At 38.1% G+C, this 12313-nt stretch overlaps 1 protein-coding gene across 4 annotated transcripts in view; it reads right to left on the reverse strand.

Moving 5' to 3' along the window:
* Positions 1 to 12313, reverse strand: part of DOP1A (DOP1 leucine zipper like protein A) — a 111603-nt gene that overhangs the window by 12250 nt on the left and 87040 nt on the right. For all 4 annotated transcript variants that reach the window (XM_082855660.1, XM_082855658.1, XM_082855659.1 and 1 more), the window contains exons 23-28: positions 9828 to 9962; positions 7018 to 7073; positions 5757 to 5861; positions 1214 to 1280; positions 916 to 1060; positions 670 to 749 (exon numbers count right to left, since the gene is read on the reverse strand). In XM_082855660.1, coding sequence (XP_082711786.1) covers positions 670 to 749; positions 916 to 1060; positions 1214 to 1280; positions 5757 to 5861; positions 7018 to 7073; positions 9828 to 9962 — 588 coding nt within the window. The remainder of the gene's footprint in view (positions 1 to 669; positions 750 to 915; positions 1061 to 1213; positions 1281 to 5756; positions 5862 to 7017; positions 7074 to 9827; positions 9963 to 12313) is intronic.

Below are 12313 nucleotides of genomic sequence, written 5' to 3' on the forward strand. Positions count from 1 at the left end.
TTCTCCATTATAACTATAGGATATAAATATGGGCAAATCTTACTATTTCTAACCAAGACAGGGAAGACGAGAAAAAGAGAGGTTAAGAACCTTCCAATGTGACAGTGAGTAAACAGCAAATTTAAGACTAGAAACTCAGTATTCCCTTCCCCTGACTGGGTTACGAGGTGGCCTGGGAAAAACCCAACCACATGAATTGAGCTGCAACTCTGTCAGTTTGGTCTTAGTCACACTGTGCTCATCTCTCTCTGTAACCACATCTGTGAAGGGGAAACAAAAATGCCCTGATAACAGGGTATAAAAGAGAGCATGTCAGAGGATGTATATAAAACTGTTTGGTAAACTGTAAATGCTTTGTAGTGGCAAGCATCATTATACCACCTCCACCCTTCCCTCCCACACTGTGAAACAAAAGCACTTACCATTTTTAAAAAGTACACTTTTAAAAAACAGTGCATGGGGGAGCAATATCTACAGTTAGTATCACTAATATTTAACAAACTACTAACCGGAATACAAAGTCAAAACTTTATTTTACATAGTGATTTCTTGAAGTACAAAACAGTTTTTCAAATTAAAATCTTCTCTGTAAGAATTACTTGCTAATATTTAATTGTGAAACTGTCTACTTGAAAGTTCATGTGAAAAAACCCGATAATGTTTATTTACCTCAGAGAGTAATGTCAACGCATGGACACTATATACAGAAGGAGTTATGTTTGAGGTTTCCATTGCAGGTGATAACATATCTAAGTAAGAGAAAAGACAGGTAAAGATATGGTTAGGTTTTTTTCCCGCTGAAAAAAGCTAAACACAAGAACAGAGATGATTTTACTGTACTTACAGTGCTGACTGCAATAAATTCTCAGTGAATAGATGCCTACAAATATAAACTTAAATGTCTGAGATCAATACCTTCAACATCAGATTCCAAATTGGTTCCATCTACCATTATTTTGGGAGAAGGTTTAACTTCAAGGTTTCGCCGCAGCCATGTTGTCTGTTCCAAAGAAGAACCCGCGATTGCACCGATCGCATCCACTATTTTATGAGTCACATCCTGAAGAAACAAGGATAACCCATTGTATCTATGTATGTACACAGGCGCACACACAAAACTTCACAGATGATCTTATCTGACTTCCCCATTTTAGACTTGAAGTACTGAGAAACACAGAGTTTGGGCAACAGCTCTCAATTCAGAAGGACTTACCTGGAGGTCTCTTTGGTCTTTTTTATTTTCCAGACTAGGGTTTTTCATAATAAACTCATTCAAAACCCTAAAAGGACCAAAGAAAAAAACAAACAGGAAATATTAGTGTAAAGAAAATGATGCAATCTAATTTTTCACAGTGAGCAAGTGGTTTTGTGGCCTGAATTTCTATTTTATGTGTTTAATGAATGTGTGTATATATGGATATCCTGTGACTCAGGTGAAACGCATAAACATATGCATGAAAGACCTGTACAAGGATGTCTATAACAGCATTATTTGTAAAATCCAAAACAGGAAAGAACCCAAATGTCCAGCAACAGGAGAGATAAATTGTGGCATATTCATACAATGAAACACCAAACAGCAATGAAAAGGAATAAATTATAGCTACATGAAATTACGTGGATAAATTTTATAAACATATGTTGTGTGAAAGAAGTAGACACAAAAGAAAATATATATAATTATTATTCAAAACAAGACAAAATTTATCTGTGTTGTTAGAAGTCAGAACAGCGGTTTATCTTGGGGTGAAGGGAAAGGACAGTAATTGGGAGGGGACCTGAAGGGACATATGATGTCTTATTTCTTAATTTAGGTTTGTGGTTGAACAGTTGGTATATTCACTTCATAATAACTTGTGGAGTTGTATGTGTTTTATACATCAATAAAAAATTTTAAAAATACCCCAAATCCCACCAATCTTAAATTGTAATATAAAAATGGTTTCTTGTGTGTGTGTGTGTATGTGTGTGTGTGAGTGTGTATAGTAGACAGGTATAAAAGATTAAAAATACTTCATGAATGGAAAAAAATCCATTTCCATTGTTTGCTAAAATTCCACTCAATATTTACCTTGACTTGCTTTTATTAAGGTAAATTATATGTATAATTATTTCCAAACTAATATGAAAAGTGATATTGAAGAGCAATCATATCAATTTCTATTTTATAATTAGGAATTTTTAAAGGATCAGTGGAATGGCTGGGGGAAAAAATAAGCCATCAGAAATTTAAAAAGGGAATTTTCTAGTATAACTGAAAATGTCCAAATTTTAATTTAAACACTCAGAAGATAACAGACATTGAGAAGGAGGTAGGATCATTCATTATCCAAGAAACAAGAAAGGAATTAAAAAACAGGTGAGGAAACAGTAAATCTTGTGGGGGAGAAGCTACAAGTCATAATAGATGGCCTTAATTTTTTTTTTTTTTTTTTTTTCTTGCGGTACGCGGGCCTCTCACTGCTGTGGCCTCTCTGTTGCGGAGCACAGGCTCCAGACGCGCAGGCTCAGCGGCCATGGCTCGCAGGCCCAGCCACTCCGCAGCATGTGCGATCTTCCCGGACCGGGGCACGAACCCGTGTCCCCTGCATTGGCAGGCGGACCCCCAACCACTGCGCCACCAGGGAAGCCCCGATGGCCTTAATTTTTAATGAAATCAGCCAGCGGGATATTTGGTGATGATTCAAAGAACTGTCCATATAGTCCCTCTTTGAGCCTTAGAACAGTTCAGAGGTAGGTAAGGCAGGTACTGTTATTCTTGACAGACGGGAAAATAGTCTTGGAGAAGTTTACTGATGTACCCAGGGTGCCAGAGATGAGGGTTAGAACTAGAGATCAGAAGATAAGAATCAGACATCTTCACGAGAACGTTGTTTGAGTTCTGGTGTTTACCGTTATCGGTCATCACTAAAAATTATCACACACGCTCGTTATCTTAATCTTTGATCCAGGAATTGCAGACACTGAATCCACTGCTCTTTTCATTACACGTTCAATGTCTAAAACTCCTTCAGCTTTTTGGTTTAGAGAACAGACAGCACGAGGGTCTAGGGATAATCGTGACCCCTGACGCTCTTGAGGACTGCTAGCTCACTGTGGCCGGGTTGGGCTCCCTGTGTTACTCAGCTTCTGCAGGCTGATCTACTCTCCTCCAGCTCTCATCACTGTCTCTCCACCCCTTCTCTGCTTCCTGGTGGAAGACTACACTCCTACATTTACCAGAACACTTGAGGCCATTTTACTAAAGAGCCCTCACTTTCCCTCCCCTCCACTTCAAAATTTTCTAGACCTCTGGCTGCCAAACCAGAATCACCAGTTTTCTTAAGGACAACAGAGAAGCTAAGTCTGTGTATATAGATCCTGACAACTACCCATTTAAAATCACCATCAGAGGGCTTCCCTGGTGGCACAGTGGTTGAGAGTCCGCCTGCCGATGCAGGGGACATGGGCTCGAGCCCTGGTCCGGGAAGATCCCACATGCCGTGGGGCAACTAAGCCCATGAGCCACAGCTACTGAGCCTGCGCTCTAGAGCCCGTGGTCCACAACAAGAGAAGCCACTGCAATGAGAAACCCGCGCACCGCGACAAAGAGTGGCCCCCACTCGCCTCAACTAGAGAAAGCTCGTGCACAGCAACGAAGACCCAACGCAGCCAAAAATAAAAATACCATCAGAGCTACAGGGGTTGAACAGAAGGTCGAAGTTCTTTGCACTTGGTTGAATTTACATCCATTCAGCGTGAAAACATGTGGACTGTGTGAGGTAATGTAACCCAGCTTGGAGAAAGTGTATTCCCTTTCCTTCCCCTCTTCTGTCTTAAGCAGTCCTTTTCAAACTTTAGGGTGTACTCAAATCACTTGAGACTTGTTAAAAGGCAGATTCTGATTCGGGTGGTCTGGGGCGGAGATTGCGACTCTGCATTTCTAACAAGCTCCCAGGCGACTCCAGTGCTGCTGGCTGAAGGATCAACCTCTGAGTAGCAAAGTCTAGAGAAAATGTAGCAGGACTTCCCTGGTGGCGTAGTGGTTAAAACTCCGCGCTCCCAATGCAGGGGGCCCGGGTTTGATCCCTGGTCAGGGAACTACATCCCACGCGCGTGCTGCAACTAAGGAGCCCGCCTGCCGCAACTAAGACCTGGCACAACCAAATAAATAAATAAATTAATTTTAAAAATGCAGCCTTCTTTCTCACTCTTACACCTGCCATTCCCTGGGCTCCATCCCCTCCCAGCTGTCTCTGGAATCTGGTGCTATCAAGGAGCCTCCCCGCTCTCTACAATCTTCTGTCTAGCACTCTCCTCTTATATGACACTTATCATCGGCCAGGCACTATTCTAGGAATTTAACAAATATTAATTCATTTAATCCTCGTAACAACTTTATGAGGGAGGCCCTATTATCGTCTCCATTTTACAGATGGAGCGGTTAATAACCTGCCCAAGGCCATACAGCAAAGAAGTAAAGGAGCTGGGATTTGAATCCAGGAAGAGTCTTTGTTGTTCACTACTCAACATCCTCAGGTCATCCTTACCATTAATGATGACTTTCAAATCACATTTCCTCCTGCTACCTTGCCAGTTCTCTTTCTTCTCATAATCACACATTCAAAGAATAATCCACACTTACTTTCTCACTCTAACCCTTGCTGTGCTTATCGTCTCACCAAACTCCTCTCTCCTAAATCACCAATCCTCTCCAAATCATCAATACATACAGCCTCTTTATTATATATCATCTTCCTTAATCTTTCTGAAGGGGTTAGCCAAGCCCTCTTAAATTCTCTTTGCTTCTAGAACATTGAATATGCCTGTTTTCTTCTAACTTTCCGATGTTTCAGTGTTTGCTTTTCTACCTCCTTTGCTGGCCCGCTTTCCTTCTTTTGTTGTCTGTGATTTCAATCCCACCATCCACAGCACACAAACCTGCTACCTCCCACGAGAAACAATTCCTAGTCCATCTCCTTTTCCCTCTGATCCATTCTACTATTAATTTGCCAGTCATGACCCATCTCAAAACCTGCCATCACTCCCACCCCCTTCCCAAGGCCAAACTTCTTAATGAAAATGCAAAATCCTTCCCCCTTCTAGCTCCCATCTCCCTTTTCATCCACCCACCATTCCACTGCTGTGCCCTACTTCACAGCCAAACGAGACAAGGTACCTTGCCCAGTGTACCCTTCCCCTTCCTGTTCCACAAAGGCTTTCTGCTCCTACCACCTCCATTCACTGAGCAAATACTTCTTAGGGACATATTATGAACCAAGAATAACGGAGAGCAAAAGACAGACATTGCCTAGGACATCATGGTGCATGCAGTTAAGGGTGACTGGAATTTATCAAATAATCACACACATTATTAACATAGATCAGGAAACAACACGACAAAGAGAAAATGACTCTTCCAAATCTTTTTATGTTTAGGGCCCTGAACTCAAATGACCCTCCTCTAGGAAGTTCCCCTTCAGCCATCCTACTCACCCTCACCCCTTCCAATCCCACACTTTCTCCTAAGTGACTAAGGCTGCAACAGCTTTATGTTAGCACATTTACATTTTCCACGTGTATAAACACACAATGTTCCCTCCGAATCCTCCCCCGTCCCCCCCCCTTTTTTTTTTTACTGGCCTCATATTATACATCTAGTTCTGTACCTATGAGAAGGTAGACGTCACACAGTCACCCAAAACATGTTATTCAGCAATCAGACAATGAACATTATTCTTTTATTTGAAATCATATTTTTAAGTGAAATTGCTTACCCAAGTATAAGAAACTGCCCTGGGGCTGGAAGGCTCAATTGTATGGAGTCTTTCAGAAGTATCAACAATGATGCCCAGCTATCCACTAAATTGGGCACTGGAATTCTGCAAGATAAACATAGCTTCTATATAGAGAGAAAGCCAACATCAACTTTAACTTTCCCTATATTTCCCCTGTCTTTACCATATTTTCCTACTACTTTCTCTGAAACATTTCCTGAATTTTTATAGACTGTGATAGAACATTTCTAAAAGCTTTATATTTTCTACTAATATTATATATAAAAAGGAAACCAAGCACACTGAAAATATCCAGTGTAAATTATTAGTCTAGAAATTCTGCTGTATAGAAATACCAATTTTTAATCACATGGACTCTCAAAAGTAAAATACAACTGCAATAAATCTCAGTTTAATTACTGCCATCATAGTTACCTACTCAATCCTATTCTCTCCACATCTCTCTCATATTGGCTCTTCTTCCTTCACCTATGCGTCTCTATCTCATCTAAGGGAGAGCCGTCAATCTATCCTGAATATCAATCACCTCTAGAGAAATTAAGATTATTACCTCTGTTTCCGGCTGACCTTAACCCTAACTCCTCTCTATGTAACCTAAATTCAGCTTTTAGGCAGTCCTTGCACTAAATCACAACCAGTTTAACCTAACTTTATAAATGTTAATCATAGATCACAGACTGTTGCCAAGCTTGATGATTAAAATGGAAACTACCCTATAAGGGAGGATTAAGATTCAGGTTCTTAAGTAAGAAGTTTATCAAAACTCAAATCAACTAACTTCTGTTCAGTTGTCAGTTAAATGCAAAACTGGAATATCACAAAAAGAAGATATTTTCATATCATCATTCCTAACATTAAAAACAGATTAGATTACCATGTGTTCGCCTATATCAAAATAATGGATTTAGTGGCAGTAGGCATGGTTTCAAGAGTAGGATGTAGCTTTTCATTCATATGTAAATGATTTTCTTACAATTCACTGTTTTAATGTCCAGTGTATCTTTAATACACTTAGGTGTTTATGTTCCTAGGATTTGCATGACTGGGTCATTAAGAGACCAATGACCTTTATTAGTATATCCGTAAACAATGTTTTTCTGTTTCTACTATTAGTTCTTTTAGTTTTAGAAGGAAAAAAATAAGCAACTTCTTGAAAGAATTCAGGTGCTTTTCTCCTATATTTCCTAACTTTTATACACTGCTAAATGAAATGAGGAGAGATCCACATCAGTTATCTTACCTTTGAATGTAAGCATAGAAAAACTGAAGCATGCAGACTTCCAGAGAAAGATGTTTCTATAAACAAAAGAAATCAGTTATATAGTGAAGAAAAATGCTGCCTCTCCTTTTCATAGTTGCAACTACTCTGTATTTTACTGCCAATTTTAAATTAAAAAATGAAAAGCAAACAAAATCAAACACTAGGTTGTCATAAAAACCACGCAGCTCTCTTCCATGTAGTAGGGAAAACACAGAACAAAAGCTATTTAAAAAGTTGAAAATGGACAGAAGAAATCCAACTATTCTCAGTCCCCCGCCCCAATCCCATAGCCGAAGTTGATACCCCAGTCATTACTTTTAATGATCCATTCACTCTGTAAGCGTCAACACTATTTTTATTTTAATCAGCCTATGCTTGGCTGGGGCTATCAGAATTAGGTTGAAATTTTTTATGAAATGGGAATTTAAATCTATTTTACCACACGTTTCTGTTAAATTAGTGTAGTTGTCCCAAATTTGAACTAACTCCTAACAGCCTAAAATGTAATCTTTAACTAAAGGTAGTGCTGAGTGTAACATATAATAAAAAGAACACAACTGTCCTTAAAAATCAGTAACTGGCAAGGAAATAATACTGATGTCCACTAAAATTTACCAATTCGTTACTTTTTAGTATGATCTAATCCCTTGAAAACTTCCCCTTTTACCATATAAAGAAAAATTCAGAATTTAGTATATTGAGAGCAGGGGGTGCAGCAGGTGAGAGGTGTAGAATTTGCTCTTATTTGTTTTTGTATCCTTCACACTTAGCCCAATATCTCGGGCACAAGTAGATGCTCAAAATATTATGCTGAATTGAGCTGTCACATGCAAATTTAAAATCCTATCACAAATGCCCCAGAGGTGATTTCAGAACAGTAAGGAAATTGTTAAAAAGTTAATAGGAGGATTAATCTCCAAAACATACAAGCAACTCATGCAGCTCAATATCAAAAAAACAAACAACCCAATCCAAAAATGGGCAGAAGACCTAAATAGACATTTCTCCAAAGAAGACGTACAGATTGTCAACAAACACATGAAAGAATGCTCAACATCATTAATCATTAGAGAAATGCAAATCAAAACTACAATGAGATATCATCTCACACCGGTCAGAATGGCCATCATCAAAAAATCTAGAAACAATAAATGCTGGAGAGGGTGTGGAGAAAAGGGAACCCTCTTGCACTGTTGGTGGGAATGTAAAATGATACAGCCATTATGGAGAACAGTATGGAGGTTCCTTAAAAAAACTAAAAATAGAACTACAATACAACCCAGCAAACCCACTACTGGACATATACCCTGAGAAAACTATAATTCAAAAAGACTCATGTACCAAAATGTTCATTGCAGCTCTATTTACAATAGCCAGGACATGGAAGCAACCTAAGTGTCCACCAACAGATGAGTGGATAAAGAAGATGTGGCACATATATACAATGGAATATTATTCAGCCATAAAAAGGAACGAAACTGAGTTATTTGTAGTGAGGTGGATGGACCTAGAGACTGTCATACAGAGTGAAGTAAGTCAGAAGGAGAAAAACAAATACCGTATGCTAACACATATATATGGAATCTAAAAAAAAAAAGAAAAAACAGTGATCAGAAGAACCTAGGGGCAAGATGGGAATAAAGATGCAGACCTATTAGAGAATGGATTTGAGGACATGGGGAGGGGGAAGGGTAAGCTGGGACAAAGTGAGAGAGTGGCATGGACATATATACACTACCAAATGTAAAATAGATAGCTAGTGGGAAACAGCCGCATAGCACAGGGAGATCAGCTCGGTGCTTTGTGACCACCTAGAGGAGTGGGATAGGGAGGGTGGGAGGGAGGGAGATGCAAGAGGGAACAGATATGGGTACATATGTATATGTATAACTGATTCACTTTGTTATAAAGCAGAAACTAACACACCATTGTAAAGCAATTATACTCCAATAAAGATGTTAAAAATAAATAAATAAAATAAAATAAAAATAAACTCATGGTAGGAAAAAAAAAGTTAATAAGGACACTGGCTATTCACACACACAAGTAATACACTTCAGGCAACAGAAAAAATAATATTTTCAGGTATGTGTAATAATTCTTTTAAGGAAGTGATTAGGTCTATTTTGCCTTGGCTTAAAATCTAATGTTTTCAGTTGGTAAATATTTTTTAAGAAAGTAGGACCTCTTAGTGTTCTGGAACAAAGAGCAGAAAAAGTAGAGAAGTCCATAACTTTAGTAATTTGTAGACTTTTATGTCTGCCTAGCTAGAGACAATGCATTGTGAATGTAGAGACTCCGTTATTCATTTTTTGGTAGCCCTTGCACAGCAGTTTGTACATGGTCAAGAAATGACACTGACTAGAACTAAGGTTATGGCAAAATGTGGGGAGTTTACAGACTTGAGACATTCATTCTGAAGAGAATGCAGTACGAAGCTGTGAAAAAGGCAACAACTGAGGTAAACAGACCTTGGGCTCTGGCTTCTGTGCTCTTCCTTTACATGACCAGAAAAATCTCACCTAAGAATTTGGTCCCACAGCCCCTAACTGCCTTAGACGTACATCTGGAGAGCTACGTGCAGTGAACTGCTCTTCACTGGCCACAGGGATGATCACACAGCAAGTCAACTGCAGATACTGAGAACTGTTTTTATTAGGGTGATTCGAGGAACAAATGCAGTCATTTCTGCAATCCTTTTAAATAAAAGGATGTATTGTACAAAAAATATCTTACCTACCAGGGTCACTTCTGAAATACAACTGTCAACAAATCAAAGTTCTTCTTACCTTGTCCTTGGCTATGGCTGGGGGCTGCTTCAAAACTTCCTTCACCGTCTGTATGACAGTTTCTGCTCTCATGACACTGATTGAACGAACCAGTTCTACTAGTAAAAGCTGTTCTTCACTGGCTGCAGGAATAACCTGGAGAACACATCATTGTATTCACTTATGTACGTGTATATTTAAGTCTTTTAAGACACATCACAGAATCAAGAGAATATTTTATGGCCTCTTCTTTAGGTAAAATTTCTTTTTTTATCCATATAATACCTGTACCTCATTTCAAAAAATCAAATAGGACAAGCCTTTTAAGACAAAATAGCAGTGCCCTCGCACTTCTCATGCCCCAAAGCAACAATGCTCAACTCTTAGCTCTTTTCTATCATTTCTGAGTAATATACACTCTTATTACTTTTCCTACTTCACAATATTTTCTTTAATTTTACACATCATCTACTGACTTCCTACTTTAGAAGACAAAGGTTTAGCTCTCTTACACTTTTCTCCCTATCCTCCCAACGTAGTTACATCATAACTTCATTTAAATCAACATCTAGGGTTCACATGACTACTTATGGTTATGCTGTGTATTATCACTGCATGTCTTTTCTTGTATGACTTTTTGTTTTCCCTAGAGTTAGACTGTTTTCTTTTGCCAATCTTTAAAATAGTTTTCATTATTCATTCCAATGATAAGGTTCAACGAGTCTAGATTAATAAAATAATTTGCCTCAAAGAAATATAATTGTTTTTAATTTTTTAAGGACTTCCACAAAGAAATACTGGATATGATGAACTATGTATGCGCTTTCATTCATATCAGAGTTGTTTATGATATGAAGAATTATTTATGCATATTTTGTATATAAATTTCCTCTTTGCACTAAAATCATGATGAAAAAAATAAAAGATGAATAATTGTATATCAACCAGCAGATGGATGAAATAAATGAATATACATCAAAGGAATACAATACCCGTATTCATAATATTTTATATGTAAATGTGTTTAAAATTCTGATAGTATATACAAGAAAACATGGTTATCATTAAGCAGTATGACTTCAGTTGGATTTTTCTACCTTTATAAAAAAAACTTCCTTAATTGTCACAATGTGTTTAATAGAAGTGTGTGTGCACGTACACGTGCATTTGTGTGTTTGCACTATTTTTGTTTGCTTGGTTTTCTCTATCACATGTTCATCCACAAACATGCCAAAGACGGTAAATGTCCTGTAACTGCGTATTCAAAAACATCAGATAATTAATCTCTCTACCTTCTACTTGGGTTGGTACTCTCTAGGCTTGCTATACAGTATCATCTTGATATCTCTCCTGTGACCATCAGTCTTAAAGATTCCCTTTCCTTTTCTTCTGTGTCGGAACTCCTATTTCTTGGACCCCATGTTGCCTTCTTTCTTGTTTTTTTCCTCCTCTGGTGGAGATACATCTTACAATAGCTGAGAAAGGGTGAATTGATCACAATTTTTTTGTTTTTTTGAGACATTTCATGGTCAAAACTCACTTGAGTGACAGTTTGGCTCGGTTAGAATTATAGATTGAAACTAATTTTCCCAGCATAATTTCTAGTGCTGCTGTTGACAAGTCTTATCATTATTCCATTGAATATGACCAGTATTTTCTCTTTAGAAGACTGTCAGATCTTTTTAATTTCTTTTTTATTATTATTTATTATCTTTTTTATTTTTATTTATTTATTTTTTTGCGGTACGTGGGCCTCTCACTGCTGTGGCCTCTCCCGTTGCGGAGCACAGGCTCCGGACGCGCAGGTTCAGCGGCCATGGCTCACGGGCCCAGCCGCTCCGCGACATGTGGGATCCTCCCGGACTGGGGCATGAACCCGTGTCCCCTGCATCGGCAGGCGGACTCTCAACCACTGCACCACCAGGGAAGCCGCTGTAAGATCTCCTTTTTATCTTCAGTGTTTTGAAATTACTTGCTGATCTTTGTGTAGACAGCTCTCTTTTTACAGTGCCTGCAACAACTCATTTCCTTCATTTCTGCGTAATTTCCTTGTACTATTTCTTAGATACTTTTCTTCCTTCATTTTTTCTATTCCTTCTTTCTTCAAAAAGATCTTGAGCCTCCGGTATCATTTCCGTAATTTTTAAATCTCCTTTCACCTATTTTCCATATCTCTAAATTTACATTCTATATTTGGTATTTATCTACTTTCACTTTCCAACCCTTATAACTGATTTTGTTTTGCTTCTGCTATAAAATTTTTTAACATTCAAGATAATTTAAAAATTTTGCAATAGTCTTTCTTATAATCTCTTCTTATTTCATGGATGCAATATGGTTTTACCTCTTGAAGGACATTACTATTATTTACATTTTCTTCTGTTACATGCATTGTTTCTTTTGACTTTCTCTATTTAGTTGTTTCGGTCTTTGTCTAATTTTTTGAGACTTTCTTCATATGAGTTGGCTCTCTATCAATTTTAAATGTAATAATAATATAACTATAT

Source organism: Leucopleurus acutus, assembly GCF_964270905.1.
Source record: "Leucopleurus acutus genome assembly, chromosome: 15".
NCBI classification, from domain to species: domain Eukaryota; kingdom Metazoa; phylum Chordata; class Mammalia; order Artiodactyla; family Delphinidae; genus Leucopleurus; species Leucopleurus acutus.